At 40.0% G+C, this 27,785-nt stretch overlaps 1 protein-coding gene across 3 annotated transcripts in view; it reads right to left on the bottom strand.

Moving 5' to 3' along the window:
- DOCK8 (dedicator of cytokinesis 8) overlaps positions 1–27,785 on the bottom strand; it is a 209,001-nt gene that overhangs the window by 125,823 nt on the left and 55,393 nt on the right. For all 3 annotated transcript variants that reach the window (XM_036261842.1, XM_036261841.1, XM_036261840.1), the window contains 2 exons: positions 20,258–20,433; positions 16,944–17,015 (listed from right to left, as the gene is read on the bottom strand). In XM_036261842.1, coding sequence (XP_036117735.1) covers positions 16,944–17,015; positions 20,258–20,385 — 200 coding nt within the window. In that variant the 5' untranslated portion in view covers positions 20,386–20,433. The remainder of the gene's footprint in view (positions 1–16,943; positions 17,016–20,257; positions 20,434–27,785) is intronic.

Genomic DNA, 27,785 nt, shown 5'->3' with positions numbered 1-27,785 from the left:
CATACTGAAAAATCTTTGCTAACATTTTCACTCTCCACTCCATGCACGCCATTAAAATGGTGTTTTAAAAGTGTGTACCTATAGAGAGGGTTTAAAATATGTCTAGGACTATCCCTGGGGAAAGAAATTAGACCATACTTTCACAACGAGAAATGCAACAGGTATAAATTGTCAAATAATAACTATAGAAACCAATGTGTTTATTCCCCATTTTTATGACTCAAAGACTTCCTGGAAGACATGCTGAAAGCCAACAGCACGAACACGCACCCATTCGGTTTGCTTTCCCACACTATCAGAAAAGCCACTGAGCAAGTTGGTAGAGGAACATGGACTGAGTCAGGATTTATTAGGTAGATCAAATGGAAGACAGATCAACCAGGAGATGTAGGAGAGCTACTAGCAATGATCCAAACACAGGGTTTATAGCTCTTTGGGAGAGGCAGTGTTGGGTTATTGACATACACAAAACAAGTACTCCATACATCTTAGTTGATTTAGTTAAAAAAATGAGATGTCCTTGTGTCGTCTGCAGGGAGAATGGAGAATAAGACTCTCACTGGGTTTTATTATGCTATAAAGATGAGCAATTTGTTTTGAGTAAAAGGGACAAGAAATAGCCTACAAGAGAGATGGGATGGGCTTGGTGACTAGTTCGAGTCCAGGTTTGCTGTAAATGGCCATCCATCGTCAGTGTCTCCTGTCTTCTTGCATTGCCCTGACCCAGCCTGCACTGGCGGGCTGCGTAAGCAGCAGGCCACAATGGGGAACTGAAAAAAATAAGGAAATGAAAAGAGGTGTACTCTGAATAAGGAAATAGGGCTAGACATTTAGAAAGGATTTTAAGAGAAATATCCAGCATGACTTCTTGTTTGAGATTCCTAAACACCAATAAAGTAAATAAAATTTTAAATGTGAATCAGATTATTCATAATCATCAATGAACAAAAAGTATTTTGGAGAACCCATCCAAACAATTCCTCAGCGGTAATAACTATTTGAAATATTTAAGAAAATGATTTTGGTTTCAGTTGCTCTAAGTGTGCAGATGGTAGTGGTAAAAAAAAAAAAAAAAAAAAAGTGTTAGATACACATGTGACCAAAGTTTATTTTATATTATAATATTTATTTTCTATTTTCTAACCCAGATCCTTGGAAAGAGAGACAGCCTCCTGTGGGATTTCAGAAATCTGCTAGCTTCTTAGAAGTCATTCTCGCCAATATAAATTAGGCAGCAACATGTGGGTGTGTTGGATGGTTAGGCTTTTCTAGAGCATAAAAGTGACTTTTTTTGGACTCTCCCTAAAGATGAAAAGAAATAGCATCCTGTGCTCAAATGTCCTGGGGAAGAAACCACCCAAAGCAAAGTAGTGGCAAATATAGGCAAGTTTTAAATTGTATTCTGATTCTACTACCCCAACTGACAATATGCTGAATCAGTGATCATTTTTCCTGACAAAGCCAATTTTAAGAGGAAAAATTTCTAAAGGAATGAATTAATATTAATTCATTCTAAGATGGAAAGCAGACAGTGAATTAAAATTCAAATTCCACAGTTTAGTATCTATCTTTTGCCTTTCTTAGGACTTGTACATTGTGAAGGGAAATGATGTCAAAGGTTCAGTCACATGACTTCACAAGGACACCTGCTTGGGCCACAGAAATAATAATTAGGAAGCAACCTGGTTTAAGACCTTAGGTAATCAGAACTATATTTGTCTTAGCTTTGTCTCTTGTCTCATCAAATGCACCATTTCCAAGAGTGTTTACTTAAAAGTGTACGACACACACAGACACAGACTCACAGGACTGCAGACTGTGCCTGCCTCTGTCATACTCAAGTCACTTCGCTCTGCGCTCTATTGCTTCACAAGGCGAGGCATGGACATAACATGAACTCTAGGATATTTCTCCCAACTTTATGATTTTATGATAGCCCATACACTATCTCTAAAAAGTTTGAATCAAATTTTCTTCTCAAAATATGTTTAAATCTGGGGACAATGAAATTTATTTGGCAATTGTTCTTTTACTGTCTTACGCAAATAGAGGCTTGCTTTCTTTTTCCGTCCTCGGTTTTGTTAGAATGTTTTCTGGAGTTCTTTACATGGAGCCCAAAGACAATGTTAAATGAGCTTTTAAAACAATGAGTTAGAGAATAGTGTTAAAAGTTCATTTTGCAATATTTCTACTCTAATCCTATGTACATGCCAGCCCCCAGGATTTTGGTATGAAGAGCATTAAGCCTAATGTATTCTGTAGCTGTGTGTTCGAATACAGAGCATTCTAGATGTAGCATTCATTTCCCTATTTAAAATCTCAGAAAGTTGCTTTCACCTCTTCCACCACATTTCTCACGCTGTACAATGTTTACAGTGTCCCTAGAATGATTCCTCTTCCATTTCTTGAAAAATATATCACCCCTCCTGTCAAGATCCCACCTTACTTCTCAATTCATATTTGACAAAGAGGCAAGAACATACAATGGAGTAAAGACAGTCTCTTCAATAAATGGTGTTAGAAAAATTGGACAGCTACATGCAAAAAAATGAAACTAGACCACCAACTTACACCATACACAAAGATAAATTCAAAATGCATAAAAGACTTAAATGTGACTCATGAAATCATAAAAATCCTAGAAGAAAATGTAGGCAACAAAATCTCAGACATCACATGTAGCAGAATTTTCACCAATACATCACCAAGGGCAAGAGAAACAAAGGAAAAAATTAATAAATGGTACTACATCAAACTAAAAAGCTTCTGCACAGCAAAAGAAACCAGCATCAAAATGAAAAGGGAACCCACTCTTTGGGAGAGCATATTTGCCAATGATACATCAGACAAGGAATTAATTTCCAAAATATATAGAGTACTCATACAACTCAACAAAAGAAAGACGAACAATCTAATTAAAAAATGGGAAGAGGGCTTGAATAGACATTTCTCCAAACAAGACATACAAATGGCCAGGAGACATATGAAAAAATGTTCGACATCTCAAATCATCAGAGAAATGCACACTAAAATGACTACAAGATATCACCTCACACCTGCCAGAGTGGCCGCCATCAACAAATCATCAAACAACAAGTGCTGGCGAGGGTGTGGAGAAAAGGGGACTCTAGTACACTGCTGGTGGGAGTGCAGACTGGTGCAGCCACTATGGAAAAAAATATGGTGTTTCCTCAAAAAATTAAAAATGGAACTGCCATTTGACCCAGTGATCCCACTGCTAGGAATCCTAAGAAGCCTGAAACACCAATTAGAAAGAATACACAGCTCTGGACGGTTTGGCTCAGCAGTTGGAGCGTCAGCCTGCGGACCAGAGAGTCCTGGGTTCAGTTCCCACTAGGGGCATGTACCAAAAAGAAAAAGAAAAAGAAAGAATACACACACACCTATGTTCACAGCAGCACTATTTACAACAACAGCTAAGATCTGGAAACAGCCCAAGTACCCATCAGTAGATGAGTGGACAAAAAAAATGGTGGTACATATACACAATGGAATACTATGTAGCTATAAGAAAGAAAGATCTCTTACCCTTTGAGATGACATGGAGGGACCTGGAGAGTATTATGCTAAGTAAAATAAGCCAGTCAGAGGAAGACAAGTATCACACGATCTCACTTATTTGTGGAATATAATAAACAAATTACCTGATGAACAAAATAGATCCAGAGACACGGAAGTAGGGAACAGAGTGATAAACCTCAGAGGGAAAGGGGCTAGGGGGCGAGAAGAGATAAACCAAAGAACTTATATGAATATACGCATAACCAATAGACACAGACAACAGTGCAGTGAAGGTGGCTGGGGGTGGGGGTGAGGAGGCGGGCGGGAGCGGGAAGGAGGGTGTCGTCAATGGGGGGAAAGGAGACACAGCTGCAAGACTTTCAACAATAAAGATAAATAAAAAATAAATAAAATGGAATCTCAGAAAGTTGCAAAGCTCCCTTGCGGCAGTAATGGTAAAGCCAGCGGGGCAGGAGAGGGTGAGGGCTGGCAAGCATGTATAGATGACTCATTTCAGACGTGCCAGCCACAGAAAGCAGACACCACCACTGGGAAGGTAGTGAGACTGCTGGCTGAGTGCCACTGGCTACCAGAGCCCCAGCCTCATTGCTCCACCCAGGCAACGGAGCCAAATAAAGCCATGTTCCTGCTTAGTCCAACTGTAGATGAAATGGGGAAATAGGCCAAATGGCAGAAAGACTGTTCTCATGGAATAAACACAACCTATTGCTTCTCAAGAAAACTGCATTCCTTTCTTCAAACATGATGTTACACATTTGGGGACAATCCAAAGACCAAACCTATTTCAAGAGCATTGTCCTTAGAGGCAGTGGGGTGAACAGACAGAATCTCCAGACCTGGGTTCAGATGCTGGCTCCTTCCATATTACTGGCTACGAGACCTTGGGCAAGTGGCTTCATCTCTTAGAGCCACAGTTTCCTCAAGTGGGGGCGAGGGAGGTGAGTAGGGGGGGACATTGCTCTTTTGAAGCCTTATTGTGAAGACTGGAGAAGAAATATGTGCCTCTTCATCTTTTTCTTCTTCCCTTTTTTCTTCTCTCTTCTCCCTTCCTGTACAATGTGACACTAAAAACCATCAGAACAAGGTAGCCGTCCTTGGGGGGGGTGGGGGGGGAAGGGGGTGTAGCTGAGGAAGCCCAGAGTGGGAAGTTGAAGGCCAAATATTTAAAAGGGCTGCCTGGCATGGAGAATCAGAACCCATATGGTATAAGGAGGGCATCCAAGCCTGGGGCAGCCTGGCATGTGATAACAGAGCCCAAGTAGAAAGAGGAGGGCTTGCACCTGGAGGAGAAGCCTGCCACCAGGTGTCAGAGCCAAGGCAAGGTGACAAGGTGTCCATGTACAGGAATGGCCTGGCACTAAGTGTCAGTCAAGGCTGAAGAGGGCAAGCCTTGTGCAGGGTGTCAGAATATGAGGAAGAGGGCAACTGTGTGGGGGTGGAGGGTTATATGTAGGGGAAGTGACCAAGTCAGTGAACATGCTAATGACTATAGGAGTCAGACTGTTCACTATCTGAGGAACACGTTTAAAAAAACTATAGAGGAAAAAAAAAACAATAAATACAGTGATGTTGGATTGGGACAGCACATATTGATGTGAACTCATGACTTTCAGCACATGAGCGCATGCGTGCGCATGCACACACACACACACACACACACACACACACACACACAGCACTATTCACTGAGAAGACATAGGAAAAGCAGCACCTTAATAGCAATGAACGGAGCCAATATCTGGCTTCCAAGTTCCATTTTCCACTAAAAGGAATAAGAGCTTCTTGGAAAATGACCAGGGGCGAGGAAAGAAAAGTGTAAGATCCGCCTGGACTAGCTTGTGGCGGAAAGCAAGGGTGTGGTCAATGACTGCTGGGCACATGTGAAAAAGACATAAGAACCAGTTGAGGAGATTCACACAGGTCAAATTGAGGACAACTTGAGCATGAAAGTAAATGAAACAAATTGATTAAAACCATAGGAAACTATAACTCCATATTGATACATATAAAATGAAAGGTTGATGAGGAATGGGGCATTTATCATAAACCCAAAAGGGAGGGACTTTCTAAAAAATAACTGGCATGTCATCTCAAGATCATGAAAGTCAAGGAAACACTGAGGGATCAACTGTTTCGGAGTAAACAAGACTAAAGACATGGGAAACCTAATGTAATGCATGACTTTGAACTAGATCCTTTTGCTCCAAAGGGCCTTCAGGGGCTAGTGTGTGGGGTCTGAAGATTAGATTGTAATAATGTATTAATACTGATTTCTTGAATGTGATGGTTTCATAGCAATTATGATGGAAAATGCCCTTGTTTGTAAGAATCACAAGTTAAAGTATTCTGAGGTAATGAACGGAGAATTAGGTCAGCAATTTACTCTCAAATGGTTTGGGGGAAGAGAGGAAAAGGTTTTTGTACTATACTTGGAAGTTATCTGTAAATTTGAGATTGTTTCAAAATAAAAGGAAAGGGAAATATGTTAAGTGTCTGGGCTTGTAATAAAGATGGGTAGAAGGTCCTATTTACTAACCCACGGGTCGGTTCTGCAGCGGCTATGAGTGCAGGAACTGTCGTGCCCAGAGACCTCTGAATGACCCTTTCTACCTCCCAGTCCCCTAACCTCCCTCTTTGGCTTGGTGGATGGCTACCAATGCCTGACCGGTATAGGGTACAACAGTCCTACTCCTTGACTCGAAGTGGGACACTGGGGCAACTTCACAGTGTGATCTCTCCAGAGCACCCTGAAGAGCAGGCCCATAATTCATTCTGCTATCATCCTTAGTTGGCTCCTGCTTCCCCATCTTGCTCCTCTCACTCCCTTGCAGGCTTTTTCTAAAGAGGATGTTCTTGAAAACCACATGTACCTGAATCCCTGTCCTGGGCTCAGCTTTCAGGAAATCTCAACTAAGACAATTAGACACCAGCTCAATAAATGATAGCTATTATCTTTAGCATCAAAGACAATACAATCGGATGCAATACCAACGCATGTGTTATAGATCTAGATGCCTTTATTTTATGGATACACTAAATTTAAAGTCTCCTAACACCTCATTGCTGCTGAATTGTATTATTTTTATATGGGACAATTTAATTTCTTATCAAAAACCAAAAGTAGAACTCTCAAAAGTACTTACTTTAAGATTCCACTTGTAGAATTCGTCCCCCAGCCCCCAACAAACAGAATGAGGCTATTGTCCTGATGAAACGGGTTTCATTCCACCCCTTCCAGGGAGTCTTTGTGGATTTCCTTTCCCGGATGTGCTGCTAAAACTATGAATTTTAGGATTCCAATTTTCTGATGTTTCGCAGCAATGGTTCTCAATGAGGGTAAATAGTGTTTCCCTTTTTGATTGTCTCAATGACTGGGGTATGCTACTACATTTCATATCCTGCAGTGCATGGGGCATCATATATAAGGAAGGATCACTCCAAATTCAGCATCCAGCACAACTGTCAAATGTCATGTTGGACATTTATGGAGGTGAAAAGCCTGCAAATATCTGAGCCAAGCCCCTATACCATAGTCGGCCCTCATTTATCACGGTTAATCAATTCCAGACTCCACTGTGATAAATGAATTTCCACAAAGTAGGATTCTTTATTTATACACAGTCGTCCCTCACCATTTGGCACTTCGACTTTCGCGGCTTCACTCTATCGCGGTTTTTTCCAATATAGTACAGTGTAGTGTAGTGTAGTGTAGTATAGTGTAGTATAGTATAGTATAGTATAGTATAGTATAGTATAGTATAGTATAGTATAGTATAGTATATATTTGAAAAAACTGTTATAGAGTGAAGTCGCAAAAATCGAAGCGCAAAGTGGTGAGGGACGATTGTAGTTTTCCAGGAAAACCATTACCATGTAAATATAGGGAAAATCAAACTTTGTGCTGATTAGAGTTCTACCAGGAGTTTTGCCCCATTCTAGAAAATTGCATTTCTGACAGCAATGCTGTTTGGGGTATTTGAGTCACCCATATAACACACTTGTTGCAGTCTGCTTTTGTTGGTGTTATAGTCACAATGATTCTTCCTGCAGGTGCAAACAGCTATGTTATTATGTTCTCTGGTGCAGTTGTGTCCAAGCATTTGTATATTTGCACACATGCTATTTTATATATTATGTTTCTTTTATCTCTCCTTTATGTAACAGTTGGGGCATTTTATTGACTTCTGAAAACAAGAAAGATTGTGGATTATAAAAATGGTATTACAAAATATTTGTTACACTAAAAGATGGTGTTGGGTCTGACAGGTCTGAGAACATTTGTCTTAGAGCAACAGGATATGCATATTTGATTATTAAAGTTTAATTCAACAAATGTTTATTAAAGTATCTCCCGAGAATAAGGCACCAAAGAGGATGCAGACAGGAAGACACAAAAATCCAAGCTCTAAAGGAGTCCCCATCCCCAGTGAAGTGATAGTTTAGTGAGAAAGATCACATATTTAGCAGGGGAGATAAAAATTTAGAAAAGTAACTAGAATATAATGCAGAGTATGACAAAAGCATGTAAGAGGAATACCAACAACATGCGTTGAAAATTCAGAAAAGGGAGTAATTACTTCCAGCCAGGTCAGGGAAGGTTTTGTGAAAGCCCTGGCCTTTGAATTGGACTTTAGAGGGTGTGGATTTGTGGGGATGGAGAGTCTGCACAGAACAGGTCAAAAGTGACTCAGTGATATCCCCAGATGGACTGCTCCTTGTAGCTGCATAGGTTGATAAGCCTGGCTTGCTTTTCACACTTTTAGAAAGCAAACAGCTAAACACCTCAACAGCCAGCACAACAAATGCATGTCATAATAAGCAATTATTGATCAGAGAGACGTTTTTATGGTGTTTGGGGAGTAACTGAATTATATGCACTGATGTGTTTGAATCTTAATTGTTTACCAGTTCACTGGGAGTAAAATATGGCATAATAAAACATGATACCCCATTCCTTGATATCCCAGCTCTCCTTGAGCATGACCTTCCTTCCAAACTATCTTAATCACCCAAGATGAAAGACAAAGTATAAGGACTTTTATGATGCTGCTTATAACATTCATGAAATGTTTCACTGTCTCTGTGGGTAATACACCAAGAATAAATAGCATGTAAACAAGTTTAATTACTTAAGAGTTTGACTCTCCACCAAGAGATCAAACACATTCTTCAGTTAATCACTTTAGCTCATTTAGAGAAAATAATAGAGGATCTAATGCTTAAAGTATGTAATATCACCCAAAGGATACCAGCAAGTACCATACCATCAATTCATACAAAATTATCAAAATATATGGAAGTAAGATGGGATAAACAAGTAGCCAGGGCACCATTCTATTCATTAGGTAAATGATCATTTTCAAAAGTCATAAAGAGAAAAATACTTTTTTTTTTTTTTTTTTTGAGCAAGGACACCAAACTTTGTGCTATATACATGGAAAATAGAGTGGAGTTCATTTAAGGCTTTTCCCAGTGTAAGAAAAACATTTCAAATAGAAAAAATATATTTATTCCTAAAAGAGAAAATGTATTTTATTTTTCTGTATAGTTTAATTTTTCTCTATTAAGTTCAAAAGAAAATCTGAAACTTTCCTCTATCTTTCACGGGCAATACTATTTATCTGATTTAAGAGTCTCAATTACAGAACTTGAGTGGCAAATGCTCTATAGAATTATGAGAGTGGGAGGGAACAGAAGTGGCCATTACTCACTCCCCTGCCCCCTAGCTGGGACTCAAAGCCATTATCACGGATAGCAAGGGCATAAAAGACTAACCCAGATAGTACAGAAAATGTAATATCAGCAAGGAGATAATTGAGGAATTAAAGAGCTAACTAAGTCGTTGTTTGACTGCATTGTTATGGGTGACAGAGATCTGTCCATAGAAGGTGAACCAGCTTCACTAAGTACAGTCCCCCTAGAGCAGCGGTTCTCAGGTTCTCAACCTGTGCGCTGCGACCTCTTTGAGGGTCAAACGACCCTTTCACAGGGGTCTCCTGAGACCATGGGAAAACACGTATTTCCAATGGTGATTCATAACAGGAGCAAAATTACAGTTATGAAGTAGCAATGAAAATAATTTTATGGTTGGGGGTCACCACAACATGAGGAACTGTATTAAAGGGTCGGGGCTTCAGGAAGGCTGAGAACAACTGCTCTAGAGGAAGGTAGTTTTTTTCCCTGTGGTGCATTAAAATATATGGGGTGGAATTTTTGGTTCATCCCTTTGAATTGCTAATATAAGTGCTTTTTCTGAAGCCCCCAGAAAATCTTATTTCACTTGAGAGGAATATTTTAGATGAGTTGAACTGAAACTAGATAAGCCCTAAATCTCATGATTTTCCAAATCTTATCTTTATTCCACTTTATTCCGTGAATACATAAATTATAGTGCCTGTGATGTGACATCTACCCTGATCATTAACTTAATCTTCAACTAACCCTCAGTTGTCCCTTGTTCTTTTCTTTTGCATATAAGATCTTACTAATTGGACTAATTTAAATAATTTGTCAATTGGACAAGAACTATTGAATCTTATTCTGTAATGCTGTTTGATAAATATCATAAATAGTAACTAATATTTATTGAAGTATTGTCATATGCCAAAAATCTTCTAAGTACTCTACATGTTATTTTATTTATTGCATACAACAAAATTTTATGAGGTAGGTACTGTTCTAATTTGCTTTAGGCCACATAGTTAGTAAGAGGTGGAGCCATGACTTGAATTCATTTACTCTTGCTCCAGAGAAACCACCATTTTATAATACACTACAATACATCATAGTGAAGCAATAGACCTTACATTTAATGAGTAATTACTTACTGCCAGGCATTATCCTAGATTTCTATTCATTGATTTTGAAGTACATTATAATTTATCCTTTTATGATTGCAGTTCTATGAGTTTTGACAAATGCATACAGTTGCGTAGCTACCACTACAATCAAGAGATTGAACAGTTCCAGCTCAGCACCCCTCCCCGCCCAGTGCACATTTGCAGTCAACCCCTTTCTCCACCCCAGACTCTGGCAACCACTGATCTCTTTTCTGACCCTATCACTTTGATTTTTCCACAGAGTCACAAATGAAATCACGCAGTTATTCTTTGGTCTGACTTCTTTCACTTAGCACAATGCATCTGAGATTCATCCATGTCACTGCATGAATCAGTAATTTGTACCATTTTACTGCTGAATAGCATTCAATTGTATGGATATACCAGAGTTTGTTTATCCATTATCCAATTGAGTACAGCTTGGATTTTTACCAGTTTTGGACAACTGCAAATAAAACAGCTATAAATATTTGCATACAGGTTTTTTATGGGAACACAGGTTTTTATTTGACTCAGAAAATACCTAAGAGTGGGACTTCAGGTTGTATATTTAAATGGGGTTTTAAAAGAGACAAGGGGAAAAAACTTAGTGATAGCAAACAATATTTAGACAGTAGGTATAACAGCTCCCAGGAGAAAATGGTAACTAGAATAAAATTGGAAAAATTTATATTTTATCTTAATCAATGATATCTAGAATTGGCAAGGATTTGGACAGAAGGGCAATTTCATGCCCAGTTGGTAACAGAATGAACTGGCACAACTTTTCTGGAAAAACATTTGGCAGTACTTATCAGAATATAGCATGTGCACTGTTTCCATTTCTACCTTCAGAAATATTCACATACCAGAAATAAAACTTTCCATGATGCCTCAAAAACAGACTAGAACAGAAATACACACACATGTGTGCCGGGGCAAACGTGCATAGATGTCCATTGTGGTATTACCTGCAATTGTAGAAATGGAGACAATTGCAATGTCCATCAATAGAGAAAGAGTCAATAACTTGTGATATGTTTCTTCACCCCTGGAATACCAGGCAGCATTGTAAAAGAAAAAATAGATCTCTGACATGGAAAGATGTCAGAGATATGATTGAAGAGAAATATTTATTCTTGTAGGGCAAATGTCCATGGAGACATTTAGTCCACACCAAAAGGTCCTAGATATTTGGTCTGGTCCCAAACATCCATGCTTAGAAAACGTCCCTGGGTTCAAAGACCTTGTAACATTTCCTTCTACTTTTGGTTTACAGGTTTCCTACATAAAAAAACGCTATCATGTTTTACTGGTCCACTAATTGTATTGTGGTTGTATCACCATTAATAACCTCTTTTTGCCTTGGTAGCCTGATTAGTAATGGTACATGCAGTCAGGTAGATGGGACAGCGTGGACCAAATGTCTCCTTGAATGTTTGGGTACAGGACCTAATATCAAGGACAAAATTTCACATTTTAAGGACCTTTTGGTGGACCAAATGTCTCTGTGGATGCTTCAGACAGGACCAAATATCTGCTAATGTGTGTGTGTGTGTGTGAACATATATACATACACAAACATATATTTACAGATATACATATTAATGTCAAAATATAAATATTCATATATATTTGTGAGAGCATGAAAAGAAGATCTGGAAGGCTACACAGCACCTCTGTGCAGTTAAGAGTAGGTTGAAGGGAAGAGCAAAGAATAAGTGAGTATGAGACAAGAAATTTGCTTTTTACTCAATGCATTTCTATATTACTTTATTTCAAAACAAGCATGCATTATTTGCTACATCAAATAACAAATTCTAAGGACAGCTAATTAATCACTAATTATCAACTGGCCAGCGCTCCCTATTGTATCCTCCTCCAACATCCCAGCCAGCCTATAAAGACACAGAAAAAATGGAAATTCATCAAAACTTGCATTTAACTTAATGCCTAAATTTAGACAGAATCTCTGTGGATCAGATGGAGCTAGTGATTCCTTCCAGCCAGTCCCTAAACAGCCGGTGTCTATGCTAGCGGACACCTGAATTCTCCTTCTCCTTTACAGTGGCTTCCCTATGAAGCCACTTTCAGGTTCTACCTGCTTTCACTCACATGGACCACAGCCAGAACCACCACCTTCCTTGCCTTTGTCTTTCTGCCATCATTCTGCAACCACACAGAAAACTCATGGAAAACAACTGAGCTGAAATTGATATAGGCTTGAGAGATGAAGGGTGTCTGGCATAGAGGCAGAATGATCCCTGGGAGGAGAGGGTGCTAGAAACTATAGCTTTCATGTTCAGTGTATCAGATTCAGAGTACCAAATAATCACATAGTGGGATAAAAAAAAGTTGCTTGCTCAGTAAAACACTAGTCAGAGCTTGCCAGGAACTGACAACGCGTTTCAAGCTGCACACTTCTACCTGTCCATTAGCTACTTTCTGGGAAAGGAACTGGTCCATGACACAAGTGCAGATAACGAGGCCAGTGGCAGCCCCCATGCTGTCAAACATAAAGTGAAAACAGATACGTATTCCTTTGTTTTATTTTATTTTATTTTATTTATTTTTCATAATACTTTTTATCTTTATTATAGCTGTAAAGATTTAAAATAATATAACCACACCTAGGGAAATATCTGTCTCCTAGTGAATTCCCCTTTGTTTCATTTTTAAAATGTGAAAACTAGCATAGAATAAATATATAGATAACCACTGTTCCTATAGAAGAGATAAAAACAAATGGAGACACACAAGGGAACAAAAGGAACAATCCAAGTGGCAAATGGTGTGGATTCACATTTTAATCTGAAATTCTTAGTAAATAATATTAGGCGTGTGAATAAAATTTTAAGCATAACAGCAAAAATAGAAATCATAAGGGAAATTGTCAACATAGATTTTATTACATAAATAATTCTGAATGTTAAAAAAAACTAGAAACAATTTCAAAAGGCAAAGAGCATTCTGGGTATGGAATTTGTTATATAGGATAGACAAAGATCCTAAAGCTAAATAAGACCAGACAAATACAATAATAGAATGCACAAATTTAATGAATAAGCAGGGCACCAAGGAAAAATTATACATGGCCAACAAATACATGGCAAAAAGATGCCCAATATAATCATCAAATAAAATTCAAATAAAAGGCAATCTTTATATAATTAAATTAAAATTTTATTTAAAAATAACATCTAATATACTTTTTCTTTTTTATCTTCACCTGAGGATATATATATATATATATATTTGCATTTATCTTCAGACACACAGGGAGGGAGAGAGGGGGGAAGAGAGAGAGAAACATTGATGTGAGAGAGACATATTGACTGGTTGCCACTCACGCGGTCCCAACCGGGGCCGGGGACAAACTGCAACCGAGGTACATGCCCTTAGTGGGAACCGAACCTGGGACTCTCTGATCTGCAGGCCGATGCTCTGACCGCTGAGCCAAACCGGCCAGAGCTAAAAATAACATCTAATATTCTTGAGGATTCATGTATATAGTGTTAATAATCTTTTTAATATTTTCAAATCCTTACATTTGTGCATACCTTCAGACACAGAAATTCCTCTTACATAAGTTTATTTGAAAGGAAAAAATTATAGATGTGTACAAGGGTGTTGCTGTATTGGGGTATAACAATGAAAAAAAGGGAATCATCTAAATGTTAAAATTAGTTAAATGAATTTTGGTGTAAATATATTATGCAACCATTAAAATTGCATGGAGGAAGAATATTTAATAGTAAAGAGAGATTTACAACTTACCATAAAGATTGAAAAAGCATGCTACCAAATAGTATGATAACCTGATTTAGTTTTTATACAAGTATATATACAAAAAAACATGATCCAAAGGTTCCACATCAAATGTTAATAACGATTATTTTATAGTGAAACTGAGTGGTTTTTATTTTCTCCTTTTATTTCCCTATGCAGTAATCTCTAAAATTCCTACAATGAGTGCTCTAAGAAGAGTCTTTTTTTCTTTTAAGTTTGTGCAAGACAGAGAAAAGAAACATTCCAATGGGAATTGCCATGAAATTCAACTCCATGAATGAAATGAGCAGGAATGAAAAAGTGCAGAGTCCCAAATAGCAAATAAAACCCAAATGCAAGTGTAATGGACTTTTCCTTCGATCGTTTCCTCTCACATTTTTTTCAGAACCTTAATATTGGAAAGTATCTCTAATTATAACATATAAAAGCTTGAGAACAATTTGTTCTGAAATCTTTTATTTATTACCAGCAAAGCATAATCTTATTTGACGGCCTGGCAAACTCGGTGTTCCATTCGCATTACAACAGATGACGGGTTGGCATCTAACTTTCTCTTAATTACTTGATACAAGCTTTCTCTTTTTCAGCTATTGAAAAGCTTATGTATACTGACATCACTCCAAAAACCATCAGCACAAATTCAGTGGCACACTTCCAGGAACTGGATAAAACCCAGACCCCGAAGTCTTTCATCATTTATCCCACAGAGCAGTAACTCTTGCAGGAGTACAGACAGTGAGGCTATCAGAACTCTAAACTACAGTATCTCCTCTTACCTGACCCCCTTTCCAAGACCCCCAGCAGATGCCTAAAACCGCCAAGAGTACCAAACCCTATATGTACTGTTTTTTTCTATACATACATACATACCTATGATAATGTTTACTTTATAAATTAGGCACAGTAAGATATTAAAAACAACTAATAATAAAATATGACTATAACAATATACTGTAATAAAAGTTCCATGACTGTGCTCTCTCTCTCGAAATGTCGTATTGTACTGCACTCGCCCTTCTTGTGATGACTTGAGATAACACAATGCCCTCATGACGAGAGGGAGTGAGGTGAACGACGCTGGCATTGAGACAGAGCGCTGGGCTACTATCAGGGTTACTTGAGCACAGGCATCACCACAAGTTGATCAAGATGGCAGCCACTAAGTGACTAAAGGGCAGGAGCACCTACAGCGTGGAGACGCTGGACAAAGGATGGTTCCCCTCCTGGCGGAGTGGGACATTGAGAGGTTTCATCACGCTACTCAAAATGGTGTGCAGTTTAAATAAAACTTATGGGTTGTTTCTTTCTGGGATTTCCCATTTGATATTTTTTGGACCAATGGTTCACTGCTGGTAACTGAAAGTGCAGAAAGCAAAACTGCAGATAGAAAAGGACTGTTGTCACAGGTCCTCTGAGGTTTCTCTAGTAGGGTATGTCCCCCAGTCTGAAGACACTCTCCAGCCACCTCCCTAGCACAATACACACACATAGGCTGAGAATTTTAGTGTGTGTGCATGTTTCTCATGAGAGAGTGCTGTCCAGGTCAACGGCATGGAGACAAAACACTCAGGACAATGTCATAAAACAGTTGATTAACCCAGGAGAGAACAGCCTTTTTCACTAGAAAGCCAGCAATAATTTATTTCTTGCTCACAAATATAAATGTTGCCTTTGAATCAGGCCAAATTTAATTCATTTATTCACCCTCCTCCCTACTCCAGCAATTCATCAGAATGGAAACAAAACAAAGACTCTATTCTTTATGTTTGAAATGCAACTTTCTCCTTCAATAGGTGAATAGATAGGCTGCTGTAAATCCATGTGGTGCAATATTAATCAGCAAAAAAAAGAAATGAGCTCTCAAGCCACCAAAAGACATGGAGGAACAATGCAAAACTACGGAGACAATAAAAATGTAAGTCGTTGCTAGGGAGGGATGACTAAGTGGAGCACAGGGGATTTTTAGGGGAGTGAAACTACTCTGTATGACTCTAAAATGGCAGATACATGTCATTACACATTTGTCAACATCATAGAATAGACAACACACAAAAAAAGAGCCATAATGTAAACTATGGGCTTATCGACGGTAAGAAATGTACCACACTTAAGAGCCATCCAGGAAAGAATTAATCTGTCAGAGCAGCTACAGAAAGTAAAAGAGATTTGATCTGACATTTAATCCACAGGCAGGATTTGGTCGCTAGGTGAGAAGCAGGGAGGGCATGCCCAGAGGGGAAACAAGAGGCAGAGGCAGAGGTGGAACAGAGGAAGGGGGGCAGGCCCAGAGAAAGGCAATGAATGACTCAAGGACTTAAGGGAAATAAGTTTTAATAGATAGAGTGGGGCTAGATTATTAAAGTCCTTGAAAGGCAAACAGGTGGAGTTTATATTTAATTTAGTGGGCAGTAGGGAGCCTTAGAAGGTGTTTGAGCAGGGGAGTAATACAAAATAAGTCGATCCTCATTATTCATGAATTTTGTATTTGCAAATTTGCCTACTCACTAAAATTTACTTGCAACCCCAAAATCACTCTTCATGGTCATTTGGGGACATGTGCAAAAAAGGTTTTTTTTTTTTCCTTAAAAATTTAAAACCCAAGATGCTATTAATAGGGGAATGTATTGGGAGATGGGGTTCAGGGATATAGGAGAACTCACAGTACTTTCTACCCAATTTTTGTATAAAATTGGGTAGAAACTGCTCTTTAAAGAAATCTATTAATTAAAAAAGCAAAAAGCGAAAATTATAAAATAAATGCATATGTGAAGAGAGAGAGAAAAAAGAGCTTACTTCTGGTTCACAATGAGCCACTCCCGGTTATAGGTCTGAACACAGTCCTTGACATGAGGGTCCAGTTCAACCCTAGTGAGATGGGTAATGAAATAAAAGCATGTTATTACTGTGTAAAAGCCACAAAGCAATGCCTTATCACAACCAAGGAGAGACCGATATGATTTCAAATCCACATCTAATGAGAATGCCAGGGGCCTTCTTACTAGTCATTTCAAGTGAATTCCTCATGCTACAACATTTTTACTTTGATGAGAACTATGTTGGCATTTTACGCTTGTGGGTTTTCTTTTATTACGGAGAATCGTGTTCAACCATACTTATCCTTAAAGGCATTCTGACACAAGACAGGTAGAACTAGCTGTAACCACATACAAAACAGAAAAAATAAGTATAAATACCACTTTTTCTCAGGGGTAACTTGGGTATACTTTTGCTCATGTGCAATCTAGTTAGGACATGAAAGCCATGTCCCTTTCTGAAAGCCATGAAGAGCAATGGTCTCATGCTCTGAGGAGCTGACAGGCCTGTCTATGGATGGCGATCATTAATTGAGGGGAGGTCTTGTTATATCTTCCTAGGAGCGTGTCATGAGAGATACTCTTTAAGTGCTTCAGAGTCTTGAAATCAGAAAACTAATTTCCCACAGTAGCAAAATTGTTTTGCTGTCTGTCCCCCATGTTTTGGTATTAGAGATAAATAGACCTAAATACTGCAAGTTTTAATTTTGTTGTTTGTAAAAAGGGGATACGAACAGTACTTACTGTGTGGACTTGCTGTTAGTACTAGATGAAATGTTGCAGAAGTTAGCCATGTGGTCCCTGGGCTCTGACTGCCTAACTCCAAGCTCCATCTCGTCTGAGCTATGTGACCTTGGGCCAATCACTCAACCCTTCAGTGCCTCAGTTTCTTCACCTTAAATTGGTGATATTAATAGTGGAGCATGCCCTGGCCAGTTTGGCTCAGCGGTTAGAGCGTCGGCCTGCGGTCCGGAGAGACCTGGGTTCGGTTCCCACTAAGGGCACGTACTTCGGTTGCAGTTTGTCCCCAGCCCTGGTTGGTCGTGCGGGTGGCAGCCACTCGATGTGTCCCTTCACATCGATGTTTCTCTCTCTCTCTCTCTCCCTTCCTCTCTCTCTCTCTCCCACTCTATCTGTACAAAAAATGGAAAAATATCCTTGGGTGAGGATAAAAAAAATAATAATAATAATAAAAAAAAAATAATAATAATAAAAAAAATAGTGGAGCATGCCCTGGCCGGTTTGGCTCAGCGGTAGAGCTTCAGCCCCTGGACCAGTGAGTCTCGGGTTCGATTCTGGCCAAGGGCACGTACCTCGGTTGCAGTTCGTCCCCAGCCCTGGTCAGGGTAGTGCGGGAGGCAACCAGTAGATGTGTCCCTCTCACGTTGAAGTTTCTCTCTCTCTCCCTTTCTCTCCTTCCCACTCTATCTGAGGATGAATAGAAAAATATCCTCGGGTGAGGATTAAAAAAAAAATGGAGCATGCCCCTTGGAGGGCTGTGATGAAGTTTAAGTAAGTTAGTGTGTGAAGTGCTTAGAAGAGTGTCTAGCACATAATAAGACCTACATGTGATAGTTTATACTTAGGAACCATTTATTATGCACCAGGCACTGATGTAATCACTTTAAATGTAGTAATTCAGTTACTTCGCTATCAGTCCCATAGGGCTGGTGCTACATTATTCTCATTTTTCAGAAGAATGAGATGAGAAGGATTTGGCTTAAAGTCACCCAGCAAGTGGTAGCACAGGGACTGGAACCCAGGCAGCTCACCTTTGGTGTGCAGGTTTACAACTACCACACTGTCACAGCTCAGCATAAATTTCTGGGCTGGGCACAGGGGCGCAACAGGATCAGCTGCTGTTTACGTGATGATGACCACGGTACCATCCTGGGTTTTAATTACACAGAAGACTTTGGGGCAAGGACTGAAGTGGTAAGGTTGTTTTCAAATCATCAAACAGTGTTTGCTATAAATTCTAGTGACAAGGCAGTGTCATACTAAAAAATAATGCTGAGAAAAAAATTACCTCCTCTCAAATTTCAAAAAATAAAAATTCTCCTACCTCTAAATTTATGGCAAGTATTTTCAACAGGTTCTTTCAAGATCCTAATTCACTGGAAAACAATTAGCCATAAAATGTACACAAAGAAATAAAGTTAAATGATTCTCTCAAAGGTAACAATAATAGACGTTACCTATCTTAAAGTCATACCTGAATAAATGGACTAAAAACAGGGAAACATGTTTCCCAAGGGTCACAGAGTTTTTATTTTGTGGGAAGTGAGTATTTTCAAAATGTAAAGAGCTAAGCATGTGGTCAGCTCTCCTACGTGAATGAAAACTGTCTAAACAACAGAGTAAAAGGTCAAAAACACCATATTGCTGTCATCCAACCTCCTTAAGCTGTGAAAAAATGAAATTTAAACCAGAACTAGATTAACCCAGAGTAATGAGGGTAGAGGCCATGTCTCATGATCTCCTTTCTGGGACTTTTTGGGGAAAATGAGAAGGCTGAAAATGTCCAGGAGGATGTGAATCTTCACTTTGTTTTGTAAATGAATGCAAATAAAAGTTCATCCTAAACCCGCAAAGAGGTATTGCTTTTTACTCTACAGAAGTAATGAGTTTCATTTAGACATAATCCCATTGTTTGCTACCAGAGCCAACACCTGAACACATAGACTAACCCACTGTGGGGACTCAAGCCCTGAACAGCTGTTCACATTTTCCCTCTACAGAGTTCTCTCCAGTGTTTCTTCACTTAACAAAAATGTCAAGGAAAGATCTGGCTTATTCATCTTTTTATCCCACTGCTCAGCACATAGTAAATGCTCAATAAACATTGTCCAGCTTAGTTTATAACTTGATCCAATCATAACCAACAAACATGCTTCAGAATGGAGGCATTGATAAGACAATTTTTATGAAAAATTCTGACATATTTACAAAAGGAGAAACTGAGGCTTCATGAGGTCACATGACTTGCCCAAACGTAGCTGAGCTGCCACCCAGGCGGTCTGACTCCAAATCCTGCACTCTTCACCTCCTACTGAGCATTCTGTGTTGTCCCTCTGCTCCTTTAGAACAGGCTCAGTTCCCACGCAGCTTTTCAAAGCCTCCGGTCAAACCAATTCAAAAACTGTCTATATGTAGGTCTTTGTATCGTGGTAGTCATAGAGCTGAGTAATTTTGTTTATTTTTAAAAGAAGTCCAGACTTAGGGCATTTCCCCCCTTACCAAGAACAGGCATGACAGTCATAATCCCATGTACAGTTTAAGAACACGATTTACCCTTCCTCCGGCAAAGAGGGCTGCAAAGTCCGACATTCCTTTGGAGTGAACACCACGTCCAAGGTGTCTTCGGTGAAGTCTCCCAGCTCCCGGGCAAGCTCCACATCCAGGTTGTTCAGGTGTGTCATCAGAAGTCCTTCAAAGTCCACCGGCTCCACTGGGTCATAAAACTGAGGCTGCAGAGAGAGGGAAAAGAAAAATGAGGCTCCCACACGGTTGGCAGGTAAAAGCATCCAGGGGACCGCAGGTGTCTGCCCTGCCCCCCACCTCCCCCCTCGGTAGGCGCTTCACTCTTAGAGGAGCTGTCCTGAGAGGAGCTGTCAAACACAGAAGCAGCGATACGGAAAAGAAACGCAGCTCGGAAAGTCGAGTCGGAACACGATGAGCAATTAAAATCATACCCCAAGGCAGAATTTTCCCCTGCTTAATTGCATCTTGATGAGAAATCCTGGGGCGATCCAAAATGAGATCATAAGGCTTTGCTGAATTTTTAACAATTTCTCCTGCAAAAGCTCTCTGAGGCCATGTTTACCCAAGTACAGTGAAGTAGGAATAGAGGCAATTTTCCAGAAATTCAGGCAAACTCAACATTCCTTTGAACATTTAGGTATGGTGTTTCCTTTGGCCTGGGGCATGCTATACACTGATTCTTGAAAGCGCTTCATTCGTATCACAGCCCACAGTGAACCAGACTTGGGGGTGGAAACACTCCAAGGCAGAGATTTCCAGACACCGTTGGGCCGACTGGCGCTGGTCGGGAAGACATGTTCACTGACTGCTATAGAACGAACAAACTAAGAGCAATTGGCTGAGGTTTGGCTACTGTACCGGCTTTAAAAGGATGCTTTTTTGCACTTCAATTATGTCCTTCCAAAGTGGAGAGGATAAAGGAAGTGACAGAAGTGGATGGTAATTCAAAAATTAATTTTCTTTAGTTGATGAAAAATTGGCAATTCAACAAATGTTTTTTCCTTGTCTGTGAAGTCCAAAGACTTAGGAACCACTGCCTAAAGGGAGTAAAAGGATCACTTAGATGGGTTGATTTGTATAATAATAACAACAACAACAATAGCAGCTCTGTGGTGTTCACTTATGGCAGAGTATTTGGAGTCATGAGCCCAAGGAGGTACTGTTCTCCACCCTTGCCCCACCCCCACCACCGACCAACAAAACAAACACCCCTGATTCTTGACTTGTACTGTCTCTTATGAAACAGAGGCAGATCCAGAGGAAGTACTAATAAAACCAGATTTTCATCGCCCTGAAACTACATCAGACTAGATGTATGGGCTCCAAACTGGGGAGGAGGACACACTACCATTGAAGAGGCAAAAGGAAGCAAGATGAGAGAATATCAATGCGTCTTGCCCTGTCCCTGCCCACCGCTGCTGTCCCTGGTGGTGGGGGAAACATGGATGACATGTTGGGGAGTGAGGACAATGCTGAGAACTGAGCAAACATTTGCCTTCCTTTCTGTCTGAGATTCTTGAAGGTGGAGGGCTTACACAATGCCTGCAGGGGCAAAGGGCAGAAGAGAAGGCAACAGATGTACTTCAGTAGGACAACAGAGCAAAGACACTCTCCCTTGCTCCCATGGCTCCCAGGTGATGTTACAGAGGACAAGGAAGTTTCCCTTGCTTCTAATGGGCAGGGACTTTGGAGGTCAGTGAAGGAGAGGACCATCATCCTGGTAGGCTGCCTCTCAGAATGAAGTGACAGGGGTTCAGGGAGCCAGAGATGAGCCTATGCAGGAGCCAGCTGGGGACAGAGTTTGCAAAAGAACACTGTTGACCCCTGCCAGAGGGAAAGACAGGTGTCATCTATGCTCTCAACACCAACAAAAACCTACTGCAGTCCCAGGTAAGACCAACCTCAACAGGGACAGTGAACTTGCCCACTGCTCACCACAACCCAGCTCAGGGAATTCAGACTTATATTTGAAGTGAAGAAATGAGAAATGAGACTTATATTTGAAGGGAAGAAATCTGTATTTATTGCTCATCCAACCTCATTACTGTAAAGTTTATACCCATTGAACTAATAATTATTGAGCACTTACTATGTGCCAGAAAATTAAGCTAGGTCATCATATATATTATCCTATTTAATTCTCTCTATAAGGTACACACTTTTATTATCCCCATTTTACAGATGAGGACACTGAAGGCTGGAGATTTAATAATATGTTCATGGTTACACAACAGGTAAGTAGTCCATCTGGAATTCAAACCGAGGCAGGCTCATGTTCTTAACCACTATAATTTTGTTTTCTCTTGTGGGCTTTTCAGGAAATATGTAGATCCAGAAATAATTAAAACACAAGGCAATAGTAAGAATGTTTGGAAGTGTGTCAAAAATATACATTTACTACCACCCACAAGTCCACTCTGAGCTTCTCACGAGATTGGCTGCTCAAAATAATAACAGTGAATTAATTAATTAATTAATTAATTAATTAAAGTAATAATGTAAATTTAATGTGAAGAATGTCAATTACTCAAGCAGAGACACTGGAAATGTATACTTAAAAAATTATATTGAAGCCCTGGCTGGTGTGGCTCAGCAGTTAGAGTGTTGACCTTTGGACCAAAGAGTTACGGGTTTGATTCTGGTCAAGGGCACATACCTCAGTTGTGGTTTGGTCCCTGGCCCTGGTTGGGGTTGTGTGGGAGACAACCAACCAATGTGTCTCTTTCACATCAGTGTTTCTCCCTCTCTGTCTCTCTCTCCTCCTCCCTCATACTCTATCTGAAGATAAAGGGAAAAATATCCTTGGGTAAGGATTTAAAAAATTGTATTGAAGCCCAGTTTGAAGCACTGTGACTCCAGCACTAATAACTAGTGAGCAGAGAAACTTCCACAGAGAAATGGTATTTGTGTGAAACCATCAAACTGCATCTTTAGCCAAAAGTATTATACTTGTCATGTGCCTGAAATTCAAAGCCACATATGATGGAAACCTGGCTGACAGCAGCTCCAATCATCTGTAAGAACCAAGGAGAAAGGGTCGCCGAGTCCCTCATTCTCCAACGCATCTGCTGAGTGCCATGGAACACGAGCCCCTGCGTTGGGCATCAGGGGCACAGAAGAGTACAGGAAGCTACTCTCCTGCATCTTTCCATGGATTTTTAGTCAACAACCATGAGGGGGTGCAGTTTGTCACATTCTCACATATAAATTACTATCTTTGAAGAGGAAGCTATGACAAAAAATGCAGTATCACCACTGAACACCAATTATGTGGCAATGCGCCCAGTACAATATACATACTTGATCATAAAGTCATTACCTCTTGAGGTCTGAATATGTTTCAGGACTGAAGAGACTGTAAACATAAACTGTAATGATAGAATATTGAGTATGGTTCTAGCACTGGACACAAGCTGGCATTTAATTGTCTCCTCTACCCTTTCCACACTGAAACCAAAAAAGGAGGAAGCTGTTCATTCTAAATGTGATGTAAACTAGTCTTGCCACTGGCAAATGGGTGCAGAGCCCGACTACAGTTAGCAAGGCCTCCACAAAAGCTGTTCCTCTTGCAAATTCAAGTAATAACGGGGAACCCAAAGATATTTCTGTTGTTTTTTTATCCTCACTGGAGGACATTTTTCCATTCTTTGTTCAGATAGAGCGAGAGGGACAGAGAGGAAGAGAGAGAGAGAGAAACATTGATGTGAAAGGGACACTTTGAGTGGCTGCCACCCGCACGACCCAATCAGGGCCGGAGACAAACTGCAACCGAGGTACGTGCCCTTAGCGGGAACCGAACCCGGGTCTCTCAGGACCACAGGCTGACGCTCCAACCACTGAGCAAAATGGCCAGGGCTGTTTTCTAAACTATTTGATGTCTTAATCTCAAGAGTAGGATTTATTGTGAGGCAATCAACACATATATAGAAATACATACAGTACGTATGCCTATTTAGTGGTAAGCAAAGGGAGAATATAAATACTGGACAGTGTTATAGTGGTATTACATTTCATTGGGGGCTGAAGTTTAGAAATGAGGTGGGGGTGCTCGAAGGTTAGTCCCTAAGGCAGGATTGACCTCTTGGGGGCTTAAAAGCCAAACATGAAAATTAACTATTTTGTTTTTTCTGCTTCTCCCAAGACTAGTTTAAATGGTAGAATCCAAAGTAATTTCAAAATCAACTTATACCATGATTTATCACATTGTGTTTATCATTTATTAAAATAATATAAGAATGAAAACTCAAATAATCAAAATAAAAACAAAACACCTTCTTAAAATGAAAACATTTTAAAAATGCAAATTATTCTAAAAGAACTAAGCAAAATGGAGATAAGCAACCTAACAGATGCAGAGTTCAAAACACTGCTTATAAGGATGCTTAATGAACTTAGTGAGAACTTCAGTGAACTTAGTGAGGGCCTTAAGAGCATAAAAAAAGACCAGTCAGAAATGAAGGAGGCAGTAACTGAAATAAAGAATAATTTAAAGAGATTCAATAGTAGAGTAGGTAAAGCCAAGAAGCAAACCATGGATTTGGAATATAAGGAAGCAAAAAACACCCAATCAGAACAGGAAAAAGAAAAAAGAATAAAAAAAAATGAGGATAGTGTAAGGAGCCTCTAGGATAACTTCAAGTGTACCAACATTCACATCATAAGGGTGCCAGAAGGAGAAAAGAGAGAGCAAGAAATTGAAAACCTATTTGAAACAATAATGACAGAAAACTTCCCTAACTTGGTGAAGGAAACAGATATACAAGTCCAGGAAGCACAGAGTCCCAAGCAAGATGAACCCCAAGAGGCCCACACCAAGACACATCATCATCAAAATGCAAAATATTTAAGACAAAGAGAGAATCTTAAAAGCAGCAAGAGAACGGCAGTTAGTTACCTACAAGGGAGTTCCCATAAGACTGTCAGCTGATTTCTCAAAAGAAACTTTGCAGGCCAGAAGGGAGTGGCAAGAAATATTCATAGTGATGCAAAGCAAGAACCTACAACCAAGATTATTCTATCTTGCAAAGCTATCATTTAGAATCGATGGCCATATGAAGAGTTTCTCAGACAAGAAAAAGTTAAAGGAGTTCATCACCACCAATCCATTATTATATGAAATGTTGAAGGGTCTTCTTGAAGAAAAAGAAAATCAACAATATGAACAAACAAAATGGCAATAAATACATATCTATCAACAATTGAATCTACCAACAAAATGAACAAGCAGAACAGAAACATTCTCATAGATACAGAGAACATTTGGTTGGTTGCCAGATGGGAGGGGGGTTGGGGGAATGGATGAAAAAGGTGAAGGGATTAAGAAGTACAAATTGGTTGTTAGACTGACAAACCTCAAAGGGAAAAGGGGTGGGGGTGGGTGGGAAGAAATAAACCAAAGAACTTATATGCATAAATGCATAACCAATGGACACAGGCAACAGTGTGGGGAAAGGCAGGAGAGGGGTAGGAGTGGGGAGGAGGGGATCAATAGGGGAAAAAGGAGGAACATTTATAATATATTCAACAATAAAGATAAGTTTAAAAAAAATACAAATTATTTTAAATCAGGCTTTATGTATTGTGAAGGCTTTGTGATGTGTCAACGTGGCTAAGCTGAACTACGTTCCCCGAATTCCCTTCCTACTATGTTTCCAGACAGGGTGAGCTATACGAGTTTTCTCTTGCCATAGTTAGAGGAAGAAAGGGAGGCTGCAGCTGTTTTGTAGCTTACAGACACCTTCTACTGACACTCAAACCTTCATGTAGGTGCTGCTGTGAAGGGATATTACCAAAATAATCACAGTCCCTAATCGGTTGGTTTTAAGTTAATCAAAGGGGAGATGATCCTGGGTGGTCTAAATCAACTGGATGCCTTTTCCAAGTGGGTGGAGACCTTCTCGAATTCAGTTCATGCCCTGGAGTTCCAGCCTGCTAGTTCTTGCCTTCCTGACTGTCCTAGGGACAAAGCCAGTCATGACCAGTGGCTAACCCAAGTCCTCGTAATCAATTCTTTAACATACATACATATACATTTCCTACTGGTTCCGCTGCTCTGGCTGAACCTGGACTAGTAGACCTACTTTCATTCATTCAACAAATACTCCCTGGGGTCCGATAGCAGTCCTGCACTAGGCTGAGTGGACACGGTCACTGCCCTGAAGCAATTTCCAACTTCTCTAGTGCAGATGTGTACTCTTTCTTTTTAGCTACTTTTTTCAGAGGCCTGGTCAACAGAATACTAAAAATACACAAAAAGATTTTAAATACCTTGAAAGTTTAGATTATTCACAGCTATTTAAGGGAGTTAGAGCTTTCCCTTGTATCCTAATTCACATCAAAGGCTAGTTCTCCTGACATGGGGTAGGATTCAGTTTATTCTGAAAATGAAAATTCCTATGGTACCAGAATCATGTCTGTTTAAAATTAATCTATGTAATTAGTATGTAGATAGCACACTGACAGCAGATTAAAATAACAAATCTGGAAAATATTTCACAAATAAGAATATTGAAAAATAGAGAGGTTATAGGACTGGACCCAAATCACACTGGTAATGTCAAAGGACCTGGGTCCCTTGTTATAGCATCGGGGAGGCTTCCTGGTGCTCCGTGTGTGGAAAAAGGCATGATGTCTTCAGGTGCACTGACTTTGTACCCTCATGAGTATTTACCTCCATGGAGGTGGTTCTCAAATCTACCTGGCTGTTCAAGAGAGACAAATCTTGTCCAAGTCACCCGAGACCTCCATGTTGCAAGTTCAATGGTTGTTGCTCAGTCCGGGTTTATCTACACTATTGGACACAGTTAACCACTCCCTCCTTCTTTTTTTTTTTTTAATAGTTTACTTAACTTTATTTATTATTTTTAATCCTTACCCGAGGACATTTTTTTTTTTTCTTATCCTCACCCGAGGACATTTTTCCATTTTTTGTACAGACAGAGTGGGAGGGAGAGAGAGGCAGAGAGAGAGAAGGAAACATCGATGTGAAAGGGACACATCGAGTGGCTGCCACCTGCATGACCAACCAGGGCCGGGGACAAACTGCAACCGAGGTACATGCTCTTAGCGGGAACTGAACCCGGGTCTCTCCGGACCGCAAGCGGACGCTCTAACCGCTGAGCCAAACTGGCCAGGGCTTGCTTTTTTTTTTTTTTTTTTGCATTTATCTTCAGATAGAGCAGGAAGGGGAAAAGGAGGGAGAGAGAAAGAGAGAGAAATATCCACGTGAGAGAGACACATCGAGTGGTTGCCACTTACAAGACCCCAACCGGGGCCAGGGACAAACTGCAACTGAGGTACGTGCCCTTAGCGGGAACTGAACCCGGGACTCTCCAGTCTGCAGGCCGACGCTCTAACCGCTGAGCCAAACTGGCCAGGGCCACTCCCTGCTTCTTGAAACACTTTCTAAAGATGAAGGGCAAACAATTGTTCTAGTGTGTCCCAGCTTCTGAAAGTTCATGTACCAAGAAACCCCTCAGTCCCAAACAAATTGAGACGGTGGGTCCTTCTAACTTTGAGACATCACATTTTTTCTCTTTCCACTATGTAGTGACCCAGG

This window comes from Molossus molossus, unplaced genomic scaffold, assembly GCF_014108415.1.
Source record: "Molossus molossus isolate mMolMol1 unplaced genomic scaffold, mMolMol1.p scaffold_m16_p_14, whole genome shotgun sequence".
NCBI classification, from domain to species: domain Eukaryota; kingdom Metazoa; phylum Chordata; class Mammalia; order Chiroptera; family Molossidae; genus Molossus; species Molossus molossus.
This window is presented reverse-complemented; position numbering and strand designations above follow the sequence as displayed.